We start from the raw sequence: 23,612 nt of genomic DNA on the forward strand, positions 1-23,612 counted from the left end.
GCATATTTAACTGAAGTAAATATTTGAGTTAAACTACTCATTTAGAAACGCTCCCTGTGTTTTAATGTTCCTTTTTCATATGTATTGTAATCAGAATACCTTAAGAAACTCCTGTTTGAGGTGTTCTTCAGCTTTATCTTAATAACTAGTCTGTCAATCATATTTTCCGTATGAAATTTCTTCTGAAAAACTTACTTCTTTCCTCACAAAAGGAGGAGTCCTTACCTCCTTTACTTGTCTTTACAATCAGATTTCAAAATGTGGTTTGGAAGAAAATAAGCCCTTTCTCATATTGAGGTGATTTACAGTAGTTAATACATATTTATTTAAAACTATGTTCTGTCATATTCAATCAAGTACAGAATCTGTCCAGGATTAAGATGAATATCTTCAGTGCTTTTTGGCAAATATGATAAATATATTTTAATTGCTGCAACCTTAGAGAAAAGCAATTTTAAAACAAGTGATTGTTTCAAAAGTTGCGGGTCCAGATCCATAAAGATTTGTAGCCATCTCACTCTTCTACTTTTACTTCTATTTTTTACTTCTATTTTCATGCCTGGTTTCCTATCCTAAGGAACCAGGCATGAAAATAGAAGTAAAAACCTAAATCCACCTAGTTACTTAGTTGTCTGTCTTCTTATTCATGCTACACAACTGTAAGAGATTAAATTCCCAAAATTATATTTTAGAATGGAACTAAGACCTAAGTCACTTCAGTGCTCTTAATGAAGTTGCAGGAATTCATCCTATATAATTATTACTTTGATTTCTGTTGGATTTTTCTGGTTTGTACTTTATTTTCCCCAAGAAGATGGGGCTTATATGGTCTGTGTCTTCTGCTGATATGAAGGTGCTGGTGGAGCAGAGCAAAAGGGAAAAGGATGCAGATTTTAGAAAAATCACACGACCTTCACTGATCAGCTCTTTCTGGCACAAATGCTCTACAGCTGGAAGGAGCCTGCAGCATTATGCCACAGAGGTGTGAAATCCTGGTGGGAGACAGGAACTAACAGAGCAGCATAGTCGTGTCACCTGAGACCAGACAAATTTTCAGTGATGTCGTAGGCAGCCTAAGAAGTAAAATATGGTGGGTACAGGGCTTTCTGATAGTCTCAAAGGTAGAGATGCGAGTGCACAACCCCAGATGTTTGAGGACAGTGCACTAAAATCAATGTAAATCACTATAGTGCCTTCAGTGGCTCTCAGTTTGAATGGATCTCACAGTTCAATAATAAAAAACCACACTCCTCTAACTACCAGGGACTCCAAAGCAATGGCTAATATGTACACAGTCAAGAGGTGGTTTATCTGCCCTGTATCTCATTGTCTACAGTTGCAAAATAAATAAAACTAGCTTTTAAAAGAGTAGTTGCAAATACCATAGTTTTAATCTTTGGCAGATTTCCATTGGAGCATAAAAAATGAAAAATATGAAAAAAAATATAAAAATATGAAAAATAAAAAATATGAAAAAAAAATATGAAAAAAATTCTGAAGACTGAAATTATATTTATATTGTTCCTACTCATTTTTATTTGTTTATCAGACTAAGACTTAACTACTTTAAATAAACCATCAGTGAGCAAATATTTGACAAAGAGTTGTCAAAAAAATGAAAACCAGAGCAGTGGCTCATAATTTCTTCGAATGGCTCTGTTTAGCTGAATTGCCATCATGGTATTTAGACAAAATTTTGCAGATGCATAATTTTTGTTGTATTTATTAAAATAAGCAACAATAAAACAACAGTTTTACCGCATTTAAATTGCAATCTTAAATTTCTTTTATTTAGACAAATCAATCTGCTCATTTTTTTCACTAGAGTATACTAATTTGAGGCTTGTTTTACCAACACATTTTAACATATAGGAACATGTTACTTTTAGACAGAATTGCCAGTTTCTAAGAGGTAATTGTCGCAAATGTAATTTTTTTTTCTGCAGGATAATGGATCTCCTGAAGAACATGCAATTTATGTTTGGGACCATTTTATTTCCCAGTCAGCAGCAGAGAATGTGTTTTTTGTTGCTCACAGTTACGGTGGACTTGCATTTGTAGAGTTGGTAAGTGTGACTTTCCATTGCCTTCTTTCCTGAAGTCTTTCACAGATTTTCAGAATTCTTTGTGATCACCTTCTTCAAGCAGAAATTTAGGACTAACTTTGACCAGTGGTCAGATACAGATCTGTGAGGATTTCTCTGAAACTGGAAGGTCACTGTATTTTTCTCTGTTGCTGAGTTCCACAGTACGATTCCACATGTCTACTAACCCGAAAGACTGTGGGAAAACAAAACTTATTGGATTCTCTTTTCTCAGGCTGTGTAAAAAAGTAGCAGTCAGCCAGTTTCTGGTCTGTGGGTAAAAATGCTGGAGGTCGAGCCTGAGAATGAGTAATAATAATTTTAAATCTAAGTCGTCTGTAACACCAGCACATTTTAGTATGTAGATTGGAACTGAATTTGAGAGGAGATTTGGGGGGTTACCCAGTTTTGCAGTTTTTTCCACAAATGTGTGCAGAATTTGCTGGAACGACTTTTTTCAGTTCAGTTAACTATGGATACACCCTGCTGTGATTTGAGCTAGGGAGGACTCTGGTCAACGAAAATCTTCCCTACCCTTGATTTTGGGGCTGCTGAAGATCAAGTTAGTCAATCTTTTGGCCTTATTTCTAGAAGGAAAATTTGTTCATCTTATCTAGTATACAAAGTATTTGTCTGTTCAATTTATAATGCTTTTATAGAAGAATTTAGCTATAGTCTTCTCATTCAGTTGTAAAATGCTGGTGTAATCAGGTCATATTTTACTGAAGAAAACTAAAATAGAAAAAAGAAAGCTCTGATTATTGTGGAAAATACATCGAAGAAGTAAAAGCATTGGTTTTATAGACAGGAATCAGATGACGTATATGTAGTTTTGTCTAAAATATTAGTTTAGTCTAATTTAAAGCTAGTAAAAGTGTTTTCTGCCTGAATGGAAAAAGAAAAAAGAAAAAGTATGCATGAGCATTTTGGTTTTACTCTTGTGGTGCTCTAAATAGTTTTAGGTAAGAAGAATCCAGAATGGTAATACTAGTATTAGTTTAAAAACTTTAGATTTTTATTAACTCTTTTTATTTATTGAAATTAAGGGCATTCCCTGTGCTTCCTGAAGAGTATTTTTAAAACATGTATAATACATATAGATTTGAAACTTGAGAGCAGTTCAGCTGATCATTTTCCACAGGTATTTTATTACCAGGTCAATAAGTTGTCTCAAAAGTAATTTTTTAAGAGACCGGGTCAGTGAAGATTAATAATTCCTGGGCACAACTCTGGGCAACAAACAGTTTATAAACTGGTTATGTTGTTGTGTGACTGTTGCTCCTCATATGCAGCGAAGGGTAGGGGAGTATCTGTTCTGTTGTCTTCTCCGTCTTAAGCCATGATTTTCATCTGCCATGTGTTTCAACCTAGGTTGTTGTGGTGTGCCTTGTATTTCAAAAACAAAATGTTAGCAGAATTTTTGTAGACTTTGTAAAACAGTGTTGTTTGGGTCCCTGGCCACCTACAGATAAACTCGCTTAACATAAGGCAGAAATAAAAAACAACCGGAGACCTTTCTCACCGTTTCCCAAACAAAGCGCTTATTTGAAGGCGGCTTGGAGAGCCGGCGGGTAGAGTTTTTCCATCAGGTTTCAGTCAATGGCTTGAGGTGGCATGGGTAACAGATGACCAACGTGTCATTCCCATTTTGCCTGTTTCTCTTGTCACACTGGTGGATATTTCTTCACTTTTGTTCTACTTTAATATGAAGCACACAGATGTTTCAGAACAAGACTTGACTTCTGACCTTGGGGCTTCTAGGGTCAGGGTGCTCAGGGCCTGTGAAATTATCACAAGCTGAGCTAAAGTTTTTATCCATCACAGGAAGTAACCAGTAAGTAAGAAGTTAAAAAGGAGCTTTGTCAGAGAGACAAGATGGTCTCAGTAAGGGTCAGCTTCTGTAGTCTGCTATCTCTGCAGGAGATGCATGCCTGAGAGGAAGAATATAATATATAACCATTGGCACATCACATATCTGTCATGCAAAACTAGATCTGAGAAGTATATTTAATGTACCCTGATTGTTTTTTAAAAAAATCAAATGATATTAACACCTGGTTCTGGTAGAAGTAGTTTGAAGTCTGAGTTCCATTGAAAGCAGTTTAATAAAATAGTGCGTACACTGAAGCAGACATGAGATATAAGTGAAATAAACCTTGAAGTATTTTATTAGGGTATTAGTTTGTAAAATTTTATTTTGTTATTCTTTCCTTTCTCCCCAACTTTATATCCATATGGCATTTAGTAATTGCAAAGAGTTAAAAAAAAAAAAAAAGAAAGAAAAAGAAACAGCAGCTGATGGGCATAGTGTCTTACCACAAATACATATTTGATCACTTCACTTTCTCTCGTGGTATGTTGGGGGGTAGATCATGAGGGTAATATAGCAGCTACGCCATATAGGTGCCCCTACACTTGCTACACAAGGATATGGGGTCAATCGCTTCATAGGAGTGCAGGTTACAGTAGTCACAGAGACCCTTTGCACAGCTGCTCCTTCTGACTCCGTTCCTTTTACAGGGGAGTGGTGCGAAGCATATGGCTTTAATTTGGAGTGGAGGTTTCTGCCTGGGCCCTTTACGTTTGATTGTGCCCACAGGGGAAAAGAAAAGCAAAGAAGTCAAAAAACACTTGGGTTTTCAATGAATATCTTTTGAATTCATTTTGTGCGCTCAGTGCTGCTGGATCTGTCCTGATTGTTTGCAATCATCTTAATCACCAGAGATTTCTGCTTCATCATTTCTTCATGGTGCAAGGCACTGGATACAAACCTGGCACGTTCGTGTTAAGCAGAGAAGAAAACTGATATTAACCAATGACTTGTTCGTGGCTGTTGGTAGCATCAACGTAGCAGCTGTGAAGTTGGTACAACAGGAGAAGCATTTATGTTTGTTCCTTTCAAGTCTTTGGTGGCCAAACCTTGCCTCAGCTCTGAATTTGACCTCACAACAAAAATCAAGCTGTCTTGCCGTCCCTTACTAAACTGGCCAGTAACACTTGACTACAATTTTCAGATACATGCCACAACATCTAACATTTTAATTGGCATTTGCAGCTTTTCTGGCTGCATTTTTGCATGTTTGTGGCTGTATGATGTTAAGAAAAACAGGGCAAATCTGTAACATCATACTTGAATGCACAGAAACTGTTATCCAGTTACTGCTATGTAGGAACACATTTTCTGTACCTTACTGAGTCGTAGATTACTAGGGAAATAATTGAAAGTGATTGAACATGTGTGGGAACTAAAGTTCCACCAATAAATGTAATTAGTTATATTGTTTATAGCTTGAATTACAAATGCTAATCATAAACCATATGCTAAAATGTATCTTAATATTTAGTAATTAAAACTTTGTGTAACTGTGGCTTAAAATTAAATGTGCATCTAATAATATCGAAACATAAATTACTTTTTAAATATACAACACTAAAAATAGTTGTTGGGTCACTGTGTTCTGCTAATTACTGATTTTGAAAATCTCAAAACATGATTCATGAACACATCTCATCTTCTTACTTCTGTAATCCCTTACCCAGGGTAGAGAGGGATTTATTTTCAGAAGCAGCTAGCTGTAGTTGATGGTAAATTGTGGAACTTTCCCAACTCCCGGCTTATAATAATTTTATGAAATTTAACAGAAAGTGAGAATTTCAAGTTGATGGAGTCAATTTTATATTTAGTTTACAGAAAATAAGTTTCTGGTACAACGCCTCCTTTGAGTTTTTCTGCCAAATTTTGTGGGTTTACAATTATTTTGCTTTAAAAAGAATGTTTTCCCTTGTCATTGCCTGCATGAAAGACCCTCACAGAAGGAGAAATGATATCTTGTGCACCACTGCTTACCTGAGTCCTGTGACCATCCACTGCAGATCTAATTACAATAGCGGGGACTGCCTGCCTGTAGAGGTGGAAAGAAAGGCTGGTCCTAGGAAGCGGGGTGACATTTAAAACTATCCATGCCCATCATTATAAAAGTCACTCATGACAACTACTCATTTCAGAGTCATGAGAATTGTTAAATCTAAGCTTTCAAAATTGTCAGTTGGGTATGCAATATCACGAGATTTAAAAAAATAAAAAATAAAATGGAATATTTCTCTTCTTTGCCTTATATATTCCTGAGACCTTGGGCTTTGCCTTTTAATGGGTTTCATAATGAACCAAAAGTGTACCTTTTTTGTTTACCAGTAACTCTATCATTGCAGTTAAATAATATCTCTAAGAAAACAACTACCTAATATCACGGTAATCATGACAAAATTGTAAGAATTGACAGTGGTATCTCCAGCTTACAGCATTCACTTTAAAAATACAAAGTGTATGGAGGAATGTGATATAATTAAAAAAGAAGAAGGAAAGTAGGCTCATTGTCTTTGAAGAAATGAGAGACTATTCATTATAGTCTTTGCTGGCTAAAATGTTGGACGTATATATTGGCAATTTGCACAGAGGTGTAGATAAAATTGTGTGTATGTGTGTGTGTATTTTTAAGCAGCTTCGTTAAAATGAGTGCCCTTAAAACATGCTTTTCAAATTACATTACCCACCATAGTGTGCTAATTCCATCAAAATCAGCCAATTTTGTCCATTTAAAATAATTTTAGCCCCATCATTTTAAGATATGCTCTTCAATACACTGCCACTTTGTTTTGTTGCATTGTGCTGAGTACAGCAAGGACCTAACCCTACCTAGAGATAATAGATGTCGTAATGATAACGATGATAAACAGACACATGCTGAACTACATGGGAGCGAGCCTCTGTGGCTGCACCACTGTTCTGGCACAGGCAAAATGATGTTTAAGAACCTTAATGATTTGGCTGTGAACCTGTCATTAGCTTTTCATTAATGTGATTTTTATGAAATTTCAGATTGAATCATTTGTTATGTTTAGTTTATTATTATTATTATTATTATTTGTATATAAATTTATTTATTTATTCATTTATTTACTGTATTTCATTTGGCTCAAGAACTGGTAAGCATCGATTGGGTATTGTGTATATGCAACTCTTAATTCCCCTGTCTGACCTATTACATTGAAATGGATCTACTGATGTGTGGCAGGAGTAACACGTGATCTGTGATAGCCGTAAGAGGCACGGGAGAGAGAAGAAGAGAGCTGAGGAGCAAAACTTCTTGGTGACCCAGAGCTATAGTGGAGGAAAGAAAACAAAATGTCTCTGTAGTTTAACACTCTGTAGTTTAACTTCAGATTGAAAAAAAAAAATAAAGAGATTCTTTAAATGCTGAACGTCAACTGAAATTAGGGAAAGCAGTACGGGGCCCTGTCTCATGGGTTTGTGGGGACGTGGGTTGTATGTCCAGTGTTTGGGCAGATCATTCACCCAACTGTACCTGCCTTAGGTCTCATATTTTTGTCTTGTCCGCTTTAGTTATGAGCTCTGTGGGTCAGGTCAGCCTTTCTTAGGACGCCCCAAAATAAGTCTAAAAATAAAATAAGTATCTTGAGTTATTTTTATTTAGTTATTTTAGCTATACTCTCTTGTGGTTCGTGGAGAAGTGTTTGTCCATCTGAAAAGGGAAAACAAGAAACAATGGTGAACAATAGGACCTAAAGGAGAAACAGTCTGGGTTCTGTAAAAAGAGTTGGACAAGACTAGGACCACTACCAGAGTCACCGAGGTTTGACTTTGGGGCTTTTGTTTTTGTTTTTGTTTTTGGTTTTTTTGCATTTGCATTATGACACTGGGACCAAAAGTAAGTATGCACTAATGAAATTGGCTCATCACATAAAGTAGTGAAGTCACCATTAGTATTCAGGAGCAGAATTTCTATAGTAATAGAAATTAAAGGAAATAGTGCAAACTTGGAGATATATTTACTGGCTCATCATCTGAATTTGTAAATAAACTGTGATTGCACCAATAGGAAACAGCAAAGAAAGGGAAGCCCTTGGAGCTGTGATTTGATCAGCAACAGCTGTAAGTGAATGACCAGATAAAGCAATAGAAGAGGCAAATGTGATCCTGTGATTTGTTCGCTGTTTCTGTCAGAGGAAGAGAAATATTAATGCTGGCCAGCATGCTGGTGAGATTTATCTTAGATAATTTAAGACAATCCTGATTGCCCACATTCAGAAAGATTAATTCCGGATGGAAGAGATGGAGGGAAGAAGTGTCAGGATGCTCAGAGCAATGGAGAGCCCATTTTACGGGAAAAGAGGAAGGATATGCTCACGTGAAGTGGTGCAATGCCACATGGAGATGTCCCACCTGCCTTGAGCACTGGGATCAATACAGTCATAGAAACAGTGCACACATCCTCTGGGCTTATCAGTCTTAGTAAGAATGGTGTAATTTGCTAATACACTTACATTAACTTTGATAGCTTCTGCAAAAAGTAAGTTCAGTGTCTGTTCTGTATTGTGCTACCAAAAGAGTCTTTAAAAAAGCATAGCTTGTTTAGCCTAGCAAAGGAAAGCTTAGAGGGATTGATAGCACTCTGTAAATATATCAGGAAAGTAAACAGCAGGGAGGGAGAGCCATTTAAGCCAAAGAACAATGTTGGCACAGGAACAAATGGATTAAAAGTGGCCATGAATAAATTTAGGGTAGAATTAGGTCTCTCGCCATTAGATCAGGAAGGTCTATTTGGGAACAAGAGGACTGGGACAAAACTCCTACCTAGCTTGACCCACATAGGACAAGAATTGTGAGAGTAATTGGCTGGGACAGCAGGGCCTTGGTCTGACCCAGGAGTCTATGTTCCTGTGAAAGCAAGCGTGTGCAGGTGGGTATTTTTAGCTGCAAACAATTGGACCTATTTTGGATTAATTTTTCTAGAGACTCTCTGTGACTCCAGGCTCACTCCAGGGCTAAATTTCCCATTTCAAACTCTGGAAGCACTGAGTTTGGTCCAAAACCAGATCAACCCCACAAACAACAGTGTTTACAAACAACGTTTTGTCTCCTCTCCTCACCTGTTTTTGGAAATAGTAGACTTATTTCTGCCGATGATTTTTTAAATCTATAGATTTCAGCCTGCAGTAGAAAGCAACAAGGATTGCAGATTCACTTGTCAGTGGTTACAGTAGTGAGCAAGTGAAATGACAGATCTATCAAAAAGTATTAAAGTATCACTGCCTGCTTTATTGATGGCAACTTCTTATAATGTTTGGTTGCTACTGACATATACATACAAATACGTGTATATATACATTTTTTTCTCATTTTATCACAGGGCAGATAAACATTTTAGGTGATGGTTAAGTTTCCCTCTTTCAGCCTAAATAAGTAAGTTGACAAGTCTGGACTGGTATCGTTATTTAACTTGGTACCATTTATAATTATTATCCATTTGCATCGTAGTAGCAACCGCGGTCGCACCTTGTCCTGAAGAGCTTGCAGTCTAGAGAAAGGCTAACAGAAGGGGCAGAAGAATGATGAATGACTACCAAGTAGAGGCACACAGTTCACAGTACTGTGGCTGCATGTCCTTTTCCATGCTTTTTTCCTTTTTTATTTTTTATTTTTTGGTTGAGTTTAGACATCCAGTGTAGGCATCCAGTTTCTCAGTTCATCCCCGACCCTCTCAACCTTGGATGATGGTAGGGGATCGCTGTAAGGATCAACATCTCTCCCTTTCCCAAGAGCTGGCTGTCCTGCCACTTCCAGAGCAGGACTCAAGTTTTGAATATTCATCCCTACTCGTTACTTTACTCTGGATAACTTGCTCAGCCTCATTACATTTTGCTTCCTCTTAATCATTTGCTAATTTAATATCTCATGCTTCGCTCAGTTTAATCCATGGTCTGCAGGCTAGCAGTACATGTGCCCCTTCCCTGCTTCTTCCAAAAGGAGAAGGGCAGTGTTTCATGGCCCGAAACGATACACCGAATACTAATTGCGTGCACCACCCATCATTACTTTACATCTCATTGGCCTGTTCATATTAATTTTCTAGTTTGACACCAAAGTTGGAATGCTAATTATAAAATGAATGAAGAACTGGAGGTGGGTAAAAGTAAGAGTTACTTGGAAATCTGTTTACTTGGAAGTACATGTTTATGTCCTCTGGAATTTGGAGGTCAAAGGCAAAGCACTTTCTGTGTTTCCCTGCAGTGACTTTTTTAGAGCCACATGATCTCAGTAGTTTTATATTTTCATAATTTCTTTGCATTATTTTAAATTCAGTGCACTACACAGTGAGCAGTTATTTTTAGATTCTGGTAAGAAAAGCTTTCTGATCTTCAGCAATTGTTCTTGTACTTCCATCCACTTGTTTCTATTGTAGCCCAATGATATATATAACTAGGTCTTCTTTTTTCTTTTTCTTTTTTCTTTTTTCTTTTCTCTTTTTTTTTTTTTATTTCTTGTATTCCTTTCTGAATTCTATATTATTTGTCAACATTCTTCTCGTAGTTTGCTAAGAATTAAACTCTATGTTGTAAGTGTAGTTACTATAGTTAGCTCAAGGCAAAGTTCAGCACCATTGTTCTGCTGTGCTACATTTTGGTCAATGCAGCCAAAACTACTCAATTTTTTTTTGCAAAGTTGCTTTGAATTTCGTAACTGCTAATGTTCACAGATACAGTATTTTAGTGTCCTCAATTTCCCTTTCCCCAGTGGTATTGAGTCTAGTAGATGATTTTATTTCCAACAATACTACCTCACATTCTTCCAAATTAAATCTATCTCCATTCTGGCCCTTGCTACACAGGATGACAAACTAGATTGTCATAATGATCCCTTTTGTGCTACAAGTCTATGAATCTTGGAAGCTCATTTTGTATTTCTTTCATGCCTTACTTCTCTTGGCAGTTTCTCCCACTTTAATGTCACCTGCAAATTTAATTAATTCCAGATCATTAATGAAGATGTTAAATAAAACCATATTTGGCATCTATCCCTATAGCTGACTAGAAACTTCCTTCTGGCTCAATAAATTCCTTTGTATCAGTATCCTCTCCTCCATTGTTTTAACTGTTTTAAATTCTGTGAGACAGCTTACTTATCAGTCAGTTTATTTTTCATTTCAAATTCTAGCTTTAAAAAAAAAAAAAAAAAGCCAAAGCACAGAACCACATTCTGAGAACATGTGGCTTGTCCTTTCAGTTGTGAGTGTCAACTTCAGCCCTGGAACCTGACAAAGCCAACGTGATAACGTGGGTGAAACCATCTCTTCAAGATGTGTTAAGTCTGCCGCTGATCAGAATAGTTAACTCCCAAGACCCAGTTTCTTGTTAATTTACATTAATTTCCTCACTGGTTGCCCCAACTTTGCAGAGATGCTAATTGTAATTTTTTGATGTGCATCTCCATACAGTTGTTTTGTGTCTGAATCATCTCGTGCTCACCAGAGCTCTTTCAGACTGTGGGAAATGCATCACCTATAGTGGGAGACAGTTTTCTGTCCCAAACCTCTTATCATCAGATACAACTTTTTACCCATTTGGTATATACCTTTCCATTTTCCTCATCCTCTGCAGGTGCACTGGACAAGAAAGTGACATTTCTGGAACACCACTTTACGTAGGTGTGGTGTCTGCACCTAAAAATGGTCGCACATTGGTCTGACTGAAGACTCAAATAACAAGAGTAGTGTTGTTGTATGGTTTTTGTTTTTTTTTTCAGAAGGTACAATATGAAAAATCCTGTCATTTTATTTAACTCTGTAGGTTGTTCTGTGTATCTGTAGGCTGGGGTGCAGAACAGGTTAGTAGTAAAGATTGTACAACAAATGACATCATCACAGTCTGAAGGGATTGCAGATGTCTTTCAATGCATGTATGAACACTAATAAGAAAAGTAGAAGTTTTGGATTTGCTCACATGATGGAGAAAGTGGGAATATCACATATATTATTCCCTGACAACTTTTGTGATGTGTTTAGATTTTATCTGAAATATTAGGCTGTTTTAAATTCTTTTTTTTATTGAAAAATAAGCACTTAAAAATGAAAATGTCTTACTATTATTTCATACTTTTCCCATTTCCATGACAAGATCTTACGCCAATTAGACTACACAAGTGTATTGTGTTACTGTTAATTTAAATGTTAATTATGTTGAAAAGTATATGTATGGCTTTTGTGTGGAACAGTAGAGATTTTATAAGACTTTAAGACCTGGTTTAGTGGATCAACCAAGGGAGCTGCAAGTTAATAATATATTAGGCATTGCAAATCCACATGGAGTAAAAGGAATCCAAACATATTTCTGGTGAAGGGAACTCTCAAACTATGGCACTGTAAGAAACAGCTGGAATTTGCATTTTATCCTGGAACTTTCCTTTCTTTAATCTAGTACAGATGTGTTACATAGCTTTTCAGTATATTAGTGAAGTATTTTAATATTAATAATAGCATGAGTACCAGTGTTTAAATGTTAAAATAATCCTATTTAAGGGCTTTACTTGAATATGATATCCAGTAAAAATATGTAAGTAGATTTTGCACATATATTCATTGAGAAAATTGTGCTTTTAACACCACAGAACTATACTGAGATTTTAATGCTAAGTATCAAAACGCAAGCGTAAATTTTCCTCACAAATGCAAGAAAAATAAATAGTTTAATTATTTTCCTATCTTTTCTATTTTCCAAGATAAATTAAATGTAATAGTAAACCTCACCTGTGCAGTGTTGAAATACAGAGTGTGAGGTTTTGATTAAGCTTGATTAAGCCAGGCCATTTTATTTGCTTGTCAATACCTAGATTATATTTTATCCTGAGGTGGCAGGAGCTTTTCGACAGGAGTGTTATACCTTTGTGCTGTGAAGTTAGGAGCAGTTAGTGATCTTCAAAAGCCAGGAATTCCAGGCGAAAAGTTTCTGTAGGCACCTTTGCCTGTTCCTTCTTCCTCCTGCTTTCTCGCCCCGCTAGTTTTCCCAGGAACAGATAATGAATGATGTTTAGGAAATCATACTTCAGAGGTGTCCATAGGAAAAATAATGATTTCAGTATTTTTGATGTGCCAAGTCACCACCTACAAGTAGTTGGTGAACCTATATGGTTGTGAATATCGCTTTGCATACCTTAGCAAGTTTTATTTCAGTTTGGGGGTGCTTTTGAGTTTTGGTGTTGCAACTGTCAGCTGCTTTGCCTTAGTATTTTCTCTAATTCCTTTAAAGTATAGTCTTAAATAGTTAAGGATAGAAAAAAAGAATTACAATAGTCTTTGCAAGAATAAATTTCAATCAACAGAGTGATGATCAGAATGTTAGATCTTTGTTATTGTAGTTCTTGTAAATGATAAACCTTTTTATTATTCTGCATTACTGAGCACTTACTGGGAAGGTTTTAGAAAAAATCAAAATATCAAAATAACTACACAAAACCTCAGCCACGACCCCACTCCATCCATACCCTGACAAATCACAAAGACTGGCACACAACTTTCAGCATTTTGCAAATATTAAAGTACGTAGATTGCATTTCCTCGGTCTTAAAAAATGTGGCCAAATTAACCCCAGACAATCTTATTCTACTTCTTCGCTGCTGCTGTATACAGCCCTGGCAGATTTTTAAACCAGCTGTTGAAAATAACCTAGTATAAGAGTTCACGACGAACGTGAGGGATTCATCATTATATATTTACTGTCTGAGGCTGATATAGCTGTAAGGTTTTTCAGATCCCATTGATCTATTGCGCATGTTCCCTCCCTGGGTTGCAGGACGTGCTCCTATTTGCATAAGGCCCTGGGCAAGGTTCTTTCTTGCATTGATTGGCCTGTCCAAGGGAGCCTGATGTGCTCTTGCATTGATCACTGTGTCTTTTCTTGGAAGACAGTGTTACACTGAGTTCATCTCAAACATTCTAGGGAGAAGGTAAAACTTTACTGCAGATGTCTCAATTTTATTCAGATGTTCCTTTGAGTATAGGCTTTTTTTTTTTTTTCCAGGATAAGTATTTTTTCTTTCTTTCTTTCTTTCTTTTTTTTTTTATTTTTTTATTTTTTATTTTGGTTGTGTTTCTGCAGCTGTAGTGCAGTGTAGACTGGAATGTATTGAAAAGCTATGTTAAATAAAATCGCCTTTGTGTATACCACTTATTCCATGCTGGTTTTGTTGTTTTCATTTTTTTTTTCTTAAAAAACAATGCCTGTAGCTTTAAACAAAAATCAAAACTACTCTCTCTTCAAAGAGATTGCAATTATAAGTAGAGACTTAATGTAAGAGTGTGTGTGCTGGTGTCTTTGCTTAGATTAGTATTGCCAGTTTGTAACTTGTGTGATTTTGTACTGATTTTTCTTCATCCTTACAAAAATACTAAAAAATTGCATCTTCAGAATAAAACTGTAGTTAGATTTCGGTTTTCTAGATCTGTAGTTCAGAACAAATCACACAGATAACATTAAGTTGCTAGGCAGACAGACTGATGATTGATCAGCTCTGTGTTGATCAGAGAAGACAAATACTTTCTTATAATGTACTTGTTGTCACAGAAGTGGTATGCCACAGGCTGACTTTCAAAACCCAGGTTTGGGAGCCGGGTCTTGGCTTACCCTTGTAGAGGACAGAGCTTTTGAATGTTCCCTGCATTAACAAGCTGCATGCAGGAACACTGCAGACCACGGCTGGAATTTCTGAGAGCCACATATTTGCCTACATATGCCTAATTACAGAAATGATGCCCATTATTGTAATCCCTCAAACATATTTCTGTAGTCAGAAAATGATTTGACCCATGGACTTTCCCATAGGTGCAGGTGAAATGTGGTTATACCTGAAGGGTGATTCATATCTAGTGAATAAGCTGACATGAACTTTACCAAGCTTATGATAGTACTGCATGCTGCTAAACAAAATAATAATGTTATGAAAATGTTCCTGAGCATCACAGAGATGCTCCTTCATAATTTTTTAAAAATTGAAAATGGGTATTTTTGTGGATGCTGTAGAATTTTCTTCAAAGGAAATAAGTATTCAGAGGTACATGGCAGAGATCATATTAACACTATTACATAAATTACAGAGGGGTTTTTTTTATCACTTGGATTATAGTTTCATGTCTTTCACAGAAGCAATAATGTATTGCATTGTATTGCAATACTTTGGCTTAGGGAACATATTCCTTTGGTCATTCAGTAAAACAAAACTTAGATAAGTATACTTCAGGTAGCGTATATGAAATTTCATCTTCATTATCATGCAAATGCAGTGAGAACGTAACATTTCCCAAGATGTCATTTGACTATTAGGATCTTTAGAAAATGGCCTCTCAAAGCCACAAAGCTAATATTCCAGAAGAAAGCTATATAATGCCTAAAAATTTTCTATCCTTATTCTACATGAATAACAAATGTAATAGGACAGGCCATTATTAAAATTGCAAAAGAATGCGTTGACCTATTGGTACAGAGGATCTTTTCTGGTTTTTGCATCTATGATGAATTCTGGGCTTCCCATAGCATAGAGGATGAGTGTACAATTGCAGATTTCAAAAATCTAAAAAAAAATAAAAGTTGGATAGTAACTGGAAATCTGTTCTTTTTTGTTTTAATGTGTAAATGAAATCGGTGTATATTTATACTGATAACTATTTTGTTATAAGCAATAGTGTCCTGTGTAAGTGGTATAAATATCATGTGTCTGCATTGTGCACAGATTGTGCATCTGCAACACTTTTAACTTTCTGTAAGCTGTCTTTTCCTGAGATTTGAGTTGGTGAACATAGAAGATAGGCACTGGCTATATATGGGCTAATCTCTTAAGTGCGGAGTGGAATTTGCTTTTTAATTCTGAAATAAATAAGAGTCTGGGTGTCTTGTACCAGCCCATTATCTGTGTTATTCAGTTGAAGAAAAATGCTGGACTTAGTTGTATGTGTGAGCTAAGCAAGGCAGTAAGACCCCACAAATTTCTGGTAGTAAAAGAGATCTTTTGCAAACAACAGCTTCAATTCTGAAAAGAAAGGACAGAACACGATTGTTTGTAAGCAATTAAAAATTAAAATGAGGCTAGGAGATCTAATCTCTTCAGGTAAAGATAATTTCTGGGAAAAAAAAATATTCACAGTACGAGTAACGTTGTGCTGTTAAATAAAGCAATTGTACTAGAAAAATGTGATGAAGGTGTATATAGGCACTTCCAGAGTTTCTGATGCCCTTCACCGATGTTGTATAGTGAGATTTTCTTAGCAGATATTTGCAGCCCAAGTAAAGTTCTGGATGTGTTGAATTAAGGATTTTGAATAATTAATAATTGCTTGATTGCTTGGGATCTTCTACATCAAGCGTGCAAGAGAGTCCATTACTGATAGGGTCTGAGTAAAATAGACATAAAACATGTAAAAATATGTATTTTTAAGTTTTCGTGTGAAAGATTTAACTTCCTTGGCAAAAGATATTATTTTTCAGAAGCGGGGCTAATTTTTTCCAAGTAACTGCATACAGAATGAAATTCCAAAGTCTGGGGGTTTTGTTGTTGTTTTTTGTTTTGTTTTGTTTTAGTTTGTAAAACAGTAGTATTTTGAGATTGGAAAAAATAGAATATCTGAAATGTCATTTCTCTTCCATGTCACTAAGGCATTTTCATTTTACAGACATGTAGCTAAAGATAAAAGGTGGTTCTGTGTTGTTTTGCTAGGGAGATCTTTTCAAAGTCCAGGTATTGGTAATGTGACAGGTATCACGTAGCAATTAAAAATATTTTTCTCTACTTCATTCTCACTTAAAAATTTTTACTCTCCATGCATCATACATGGTATCTGCCCTTCACTCAAAGCCTTTTGATGAACTAACTGGCAAACTTCCATCACATGTAAGATACTCTGGTGTGTTTTTTAAGAGAGAGAGAGAGCTATGATTTGACATTAAAGATTATTTATGCCTTTTTTTTTTAGATGAAATGGGGTGTTTAAATGATCGAGAACTCCCAGACAATTGTGATCAGATTCAGCACGCTGAAAAAGGCACTGATAGAGCTTCGCAGTCACCCTAGAAATGCTGATTTTCTGTCATGTTCGTATTTTGAGGAAAGACTGTTCTGGGAATGATATAGAGTCTGCGTAGCACCAGATTTAGTGGGGTCATCATTTGAGCCCTACTTTATTGCTGAAAGGGCAGTAGATGGTGGTGGTCTTAAGAATAATATGCAACAAGGACAAAACAATTAGAATCGTCCTGCTCTGCAGCCTCCCATGCGTTTCTCACCGCCTTGCTTTCTACAGAAAGAGAAGCAATTGTCCTGTTGAAGTAGAGGCTAAATTCCCATTTGGTGGGGGTAAAAATGATTTTTACTACATGACATAGGACATAATAAGTTAGTATTTGCATTGCATTGGACTGCATTTCTTTTGTATGTACTCGATACATTTTTTTATATTTTGAAGCATTCTGCTAAGTACAATCTAAGTGAAGTTTTTTACTCTGTAATTGTGAAGCAAGTGCTATAGAAAAAAAGAAATTTGAAATTTCAATGTCACTATATTTGGGAGATCTGCATGAATATGTGGAAGGGGTAGCAAGTCTATGGTTTGTAACTGCACAAAATTAAAATTAGTTATATAATGCACATTCGTCGAGATGCCTTATTTTGAAAGAAAAAAAAAAATCCTTCTGCCTTCTGCTTCTCTTCCTTACATACTGAAGTAACTTTCAGCAGTTTAAAGAAATATTTCTAAATCAGGTAGCTGGGGAGACGCCTCCCGTAGGAAAAGCATCTGCTTACATTTGGCCAGGCAGCTGAACACACACGTGTGCCAGCGCGCTGCTCCGCGCGTCCGCCTGCCCGTGTCCATCGTCACACGCACTCACACACATATCACCTGCTGCATCCTGAGAAACCTTGGTGCTGCTGCCCACCGGCCCGACGCAGCCAGGCGCTTGGGTAGTGAGCGGGTGACCAAAAAGCCTCCGTTTTGGTTTCAGCCTCCCGCGTGGAGGCAGTGGGTAGGCCCAGGGGAATGCTGGCCCTGCGGTTCCTCCCGCCGGCTGCGTCCTGCACCTCGTGTCCTCGAGGCAGCCGTGGGTGGTGTGAAATGAGGGTAATTCATGAAGGCTCTGCCCTGCAAAGCGAACTCATGGGGAGCCTCCAAAGTGCAGCCCCGAGTTTGGTTGTGTGCAGTAGGGTGGACATCTTGGACATCGTGGCGACCTTGCCATGTCTTCTGCTCCTTCCAACAGCCGCTGGTACCTCTGCAGCAGGAAGAGAAAAGCAAGTAAAGACTTTATTGTCTCTGCGAGGTGTAAATGCCATCACCTTCCACCTTGCCAACAGCTCCGTGCTGCTCGGGGGCTCGGGCTGGGTGCTCCAGGTGACAGCACCCTAAGTCGGATGCAAAAATACGTATGGGTAGGAGCCATAGGTACAGCATCAGCTGTGAAATACAGGTAAATTACTTCAGTCACCATCACTGACTTCTTCATAATGCTGAGGTACTGCTAAAATCTAATGGCATAAACTTTTATGTCCATTTTTTAGAGCTATTCACTCAAATTAAGCAGAAATGTGTATATGCCTTTCAGAGAATTTAATGAACTTTGTGCAATTAAAGTTTCATCTGCAGTTGTACCCTAATACTTATGGTAAGGTGTCTAAATACGCTATCGACTGTCATTCGGCACATTGTGTTTCCAGTCATTTCTCTCTTGAACTAGTGCGTATTTGCCGCCTTCATTTTAAACAGGAGTCAATTTATGATGCACATTGTAATCTTTTCGTAAAAGGCTAATTATGTACATTGCTTTTTGAAATGCAAGGATGGGAATAAATGTCTATTAATGCTTTACATGGAAAAACAGAATACAAACGTCTTGTGATCTGAATATATTTACAAATCATCGCTAGCACTTTTTATGCAAATGGGCCATGCTGTCAGGATGCGATTTTATTTTTATTTTGGATTTTTTTACATTATTACACAACTAGCCAATTCGACACCTCGCATCTGTCTTCTTGCAACATTTGAGACTTTTTCCACGCACCTGTAACCAGTGCCATCTTGCACCATCCCCTCATACCTTCTGTCTTTGTCCCCATGTGTTATGGCCTGTATGTCGGGGAGGACGAGGATGCTCATCAAGGCGTGACATCCTCAAGATGAGCACCTTTCTCTCTTCATCACACGTTGATGCAGACCAACGAAGAATTGCAGAAGCAAGAGTTGCAGAAGGAAGAATTGTAGAAGAAAGAATTGCAAAGCAAGAATTACAAAGCAATAATTCCAAAGCATGAATCGAAAAGTGTGAATTGCAAAGCAAGGCTTGCAAAGCAAGAATTGCAGAACAAGAACTGCAAAGCAGGAACTGCAGAAGCCTGGCTCGGCTCTGCCAGCCAGCCCAAATTAAGCAGACTTTTGCGGCACATCATCTGCTTTCGGGGCCGTCCCTGTGCCCAGGGAGGCCGAGGTGGAGGCAACCCGCCGAGAGCGGCGGGGCAGCGCTGCCATGTCGCCGACACGACGGAGAATCGTGCCAAGCCGGAGCGGCCGGGGGCCGCCAGGGGGCAGTGCCCGTCCTCCTCTGCGCAGGGCGAGCGGAGCGCCTGGGATGCTGCAGGGAGTTCAGGTGTTTTGGGGGGTTGGTTAGCTTTTTTTTTTTTTTTTTGCTTTTTTTTTTTTTTTTTTTACCCCTTGCTACCGGGCCCTTTTCACCACGCTGTTGTTTCGCACGGGGTCTGACAAAGAGGTTGAGTGATCGTGTCGATCCGATGAATAAAAGCAGGTGATGTTTCACAAGCGTCGTTACATCAGTGCTATGAAAACAGAAACATCCTAGTTTGGTGCAAAAACGCCAGACGTTGCTGTTAGCTCTGACCGGTGTCTTCTACAGCCAGCGAAGCTGGGCAGTGAGAGCAGCACGCTGTCCAGGCTGCGCACTTGTCCCCGCTGCAAAATGCCAGGGCGCAGGTTCAGGAGACGAAGCCTCCTGGTTTAAAGCAGCATTCATCCCTTCACCCGTGGTTGCCCTCCCTGGAGGCTGGATCTGTCATCCACCGATGCCAGGACCAGGCCCTGTGTCCACTGTGGTGTAATTTTTGCTCTAAATTCTGATGTTCACCGCAAATGTTCTTCCCGGCTGGCTGTCGCTGGCCTTCAGTGAGCGTGTAAAGATTCCCGTAGAAATCACTCCTAGACGTGTGTAGTTAGCAGCTGTTTGGCCTGATCCCTGCAAGTGATCTGTTAGTCGAGGTGATGGGTGATCAGTACAACTAAAGGCTGTCGCAATATAAGTTCTGATATTCAGCCACTTAAAACATTATGATTTCAGTACACACCAGATGTAATTTTTAATAAACTCCTAAAATACTTCCCTAGCCAGAACTGATAGCTATTAAAAGGTAGATCAATATAGCAACAGATTATATTTTGTGCAGTGAATTGAAAATATTTTGTATGAGTCCAGCATAATCTCTTGTAAATAACAAGCGATTACGAGCTGTTTCAGTTATTAGCAATATACTTTTAAAGATTAAAGTGAGCACATAGTTTTCTGAAAAATCGTCCTGAAAGTTATTGCACAACTTTAGAGGACAGTGTAGCATGTTGCTTACAAATATGTATATTTTCTATTTATTTCTGTATAATAATGTAGTATTCTTGGACAGTTTGATCTCCTCGCTGATGTTTAGTAATAGATCTGTCATTTAACCAGAGCAAGCGTTGCCTAGTTTTGCTTTATTGGTTCATAAGCAAAAAGAAAAAAATGTTTAATCAATACAGAACAGCTCTTTTTGTATTCACCATTTTATAATTTGAAATCTTATTTTGTTAGTACTAACAGTCCACAAGCAGTGAGATGCCAGAACTGCTATAATAGGATTTTCCCCCTTGTAGCAGGATGTTGCTTATGGCTATAAAAAGTTAATTTCAGATCCTGATACACTTGCATTAATTTTTGAGACATTGGCTGAGTGTAGTACAGCGAAGAATAACAAGAACACCGCACCACCATGCTGTAGCTAATCGTTTATTACCTCAAGCCAAAGGAAGCAGTGTTAATGTGCAGGCCACAATGTCTGGGGAAAAAAAAAAAAAAAAAGTAGGAAACTGACAGAAAAGGTCTCCCAGATTTCTTCCTGAGGCTCTTGAGAAGAGGACCAAGAAGGGAGAAACAATAGCTTTGCCATGTCATAAAGGCTAATGTTCACCAGTGCTTAAATATGTCCTGGCATACTTGGAAGATCACGTTAGTACATTAAAATGATATTTTATGATCAGACTGTAATACTTACCAAGCAATCCCGCTTTGTTTCTGCGTAAGAAAACTCATCTTTACAGTAGTTTAAAAATACTATTTCTGTATGAAAAGCAAGCCATTTAGATGCCTATCATCAGCGATGCGCACCATACCTCTGTAAAGCGTGTATATTCTTTGGAGTATTTGCTGACAAAAGGAGCATGTTGTCTCTTCGCTTGCCAGTAAGGGATCTGTTGACTCCACAGCTATGTAAAAACCTCTCATCAGCACCTATTTTAATCAGCAAGAACTTTACTATAAATCATTATCAGAAAAAGCATTGTGCTACACTTTTATACCAATACATTTATTTTGAAATTAATAGGGAAAAATAATACAGCGTCTGTGCTTGAGATGGGCTAATAAGCGTGCCCATGAGACTTTCCTTTTTAAGCACTAAATGAAAGCTTTTGCATTGCTAACAGGCTACAAAAGTTGCTTAGGTAATAAGACTCTTTTTCTCTTATCAGTAAAAAAGAAAAGGGGAGGGATGGGATGGCTCAAGGGATTGGTAATCAGATTACAAAGTCTTTCACTTCTAGGTCACTGGTTCAAATCTGCCCCCTGTTTAGTAGTGACCAAAAGCTGTTCCCAGCTGATGGCTTTTCAGTAGCCTTTGTGAGATGCTTTAGTGATCTATATCCAATGCCTACTGAAAATCACTGTGAGCAGTTGTGTCGGGAATCTCAACTGAGACCCTTTAAGTAGGAATAAACGACCTCCTTGCACACTGAAGGGTTCGGCATTTTATTTCCCAGAAAATAATTTTAATAAGTTAGTGGAGCAGTGCTGCTGAATCTGCACTGTCACAGCTGCTCTGGGCTTAAATAGCAGATCCCGCTTCCCAGGACTGTCACTATCGCTTCTCACTAGCATTGCCTCGTAAAAATTGTTACCAGCTTTCTTAAGAATCGGACTACTATCTCTCAATATGAGTTGCATGGTATCACCCCCAATTTACTTCCATGTTAGGCTAGACAGATATCATCATAATTACAAAAAATGAGAAGTAAAAAGAAAATTACTAAATTTGTTCATCTTAGAAGAAATGCCATACTTATTAGGAAAATTGATTTTGACACATAGAGTGTGAAAACATTTTTATTGATGGTTTTAGTGCTGTATTAGTGCTGTGGAAGCTGTGAGACAGAGACTTTGGTAGACTTTCATGCGATACATGACTTAGGTCACTAAAACATTCTCAGAGGAAGGTGGGAATGGCATTTAAAATGAAATACTGAAAAGCAGGGAATATTCCCCAGCTCCTGCAAAAGAACCTTTTCCAGTGTACATTTTCCAATGCCATCTCTTGCTGGTGTTTATCGTCAGATATTTAAAAGACACCTTTATAAACTTTGCTCTTGTCAGCATTATGAAGCACTGTTTTCCTCCGAGTAGGGGAATGCTAGAGGACAGTGGCTGTAAAGGGAATGTAACTTCTACTTCATTAATACATGAGCCTGAAAAAATGATTATCTGCTGTATGTGCTTGGTACATTTCTGTGGGAATCACTTTGTCAATTTAGAGGTGCTTTTACCTCTGCAGGGATGCACGCAACCCATTATGAAACTGCGATTCTTTCCCCAAAATTAAATAAGGAAAAACTGTATTTTGTTTGACACAGTAGGAATGCCGTGTGTACGCCACTATGGATATTTCCATACGGAGAGCAGAACTAGGTATTTCATCAACCGTAAATGAAGCATGGTTTGATCAAACAGACCGCATCAGCCAGCTCCCTCACTACCCGCGTAGGCCTCGGTCACAACTTCACCGCTTGCTCCTCAGCCCGCGGGTGCTGCGGGCCAGTTGGTGAGCGCCTGGTGGCAGGGGAGTGTTTGGTGGCCTCCCTGTGAAGCCAAAAAGTTCTGCAAGAACCTGTTATTTTTCCAGCTTCCCTCTGGTTTTGATTTCCAGCAAGCACCTGGGTCTGCACCCCTATTCTCACCATCTTTAAGGTCGCTGGGGGGATAGAGGATGGTGAGGACTGTTAAAGAGAGATAAGGGTTTGGTGCTGGGAGTGGAATTGTTCTGGTCAGGGCCTTCAGAGAGGAACAGTTTAAAAGGAAAGAAGAAATGTTAACCACGGCAACAGGTGGGGATGTGTTAAGTCACAGCTTGGTGGGGCACCGGGAGGTTCCTCTCTGGAGCCTCACAGGCCGAAAAGCACAGGTGTGGAAAGAGCAAATCCCAGATGATGTGTCCATACTGATCCAAAATACACCTTCTGCATCTACCAGGAGTCTTGGAAGCCCACAGGACTCGGGGCAGTCTCTGAGTCCTGCTCGAGCTCACTGGCACCAGCACCTCCATCCCCGTGGGCATCCAAGGCTCACAGTGCAAGGGGCTCGGCTGAAGGGCACCACCAGCTGTGTGGG

The 23,612-nt window shown here is 38.3% G+C and overlaps 1 protein-coding gene across 15 annotated transcripts in view; it reads left to right on the forward strand.

The window, feature by feature from the left end:
- Positions 1 to 23,612, forward strand: part of ARB2A (ARB2 cotranscriptional regulator A) — a 259,673-nt gene that overhangs the window by 151,951 nt on the left and 84,110 nt on the right. For 12 of the 15 annotated variants that reach the window (XR_014576622.1, XR_014576623.1, XM_083817159.1 and 9 more), the window contains one exon: positions 1,947 to 2,066. The exons of 1 other annotated variant lie outside the window; for it this stretch is intronic. Coding sequence is in view for 12 of the 14 variants with exons in the window: in XM_083817159.1 (XP_083673285.1) it covers positions 1,947 to 2,066 (120 nt within the window). In the remaining 2 variants the exon portion in view is untranslated. 2 more of the 15 variants (XM_083817154.1, XM_083817155.1) reach the window with 2 other exon arrangements.

This window comes from Anser anser (genome assembly GCF_964211835.1).
Source record: "Anser anser genome assembly, chromosome: Z".
Lineage (NCBI taxonomy): Eukaryota > Metazoa > Chordata > Aves > Anseriformes > Anatidae > Anser > Anser anser.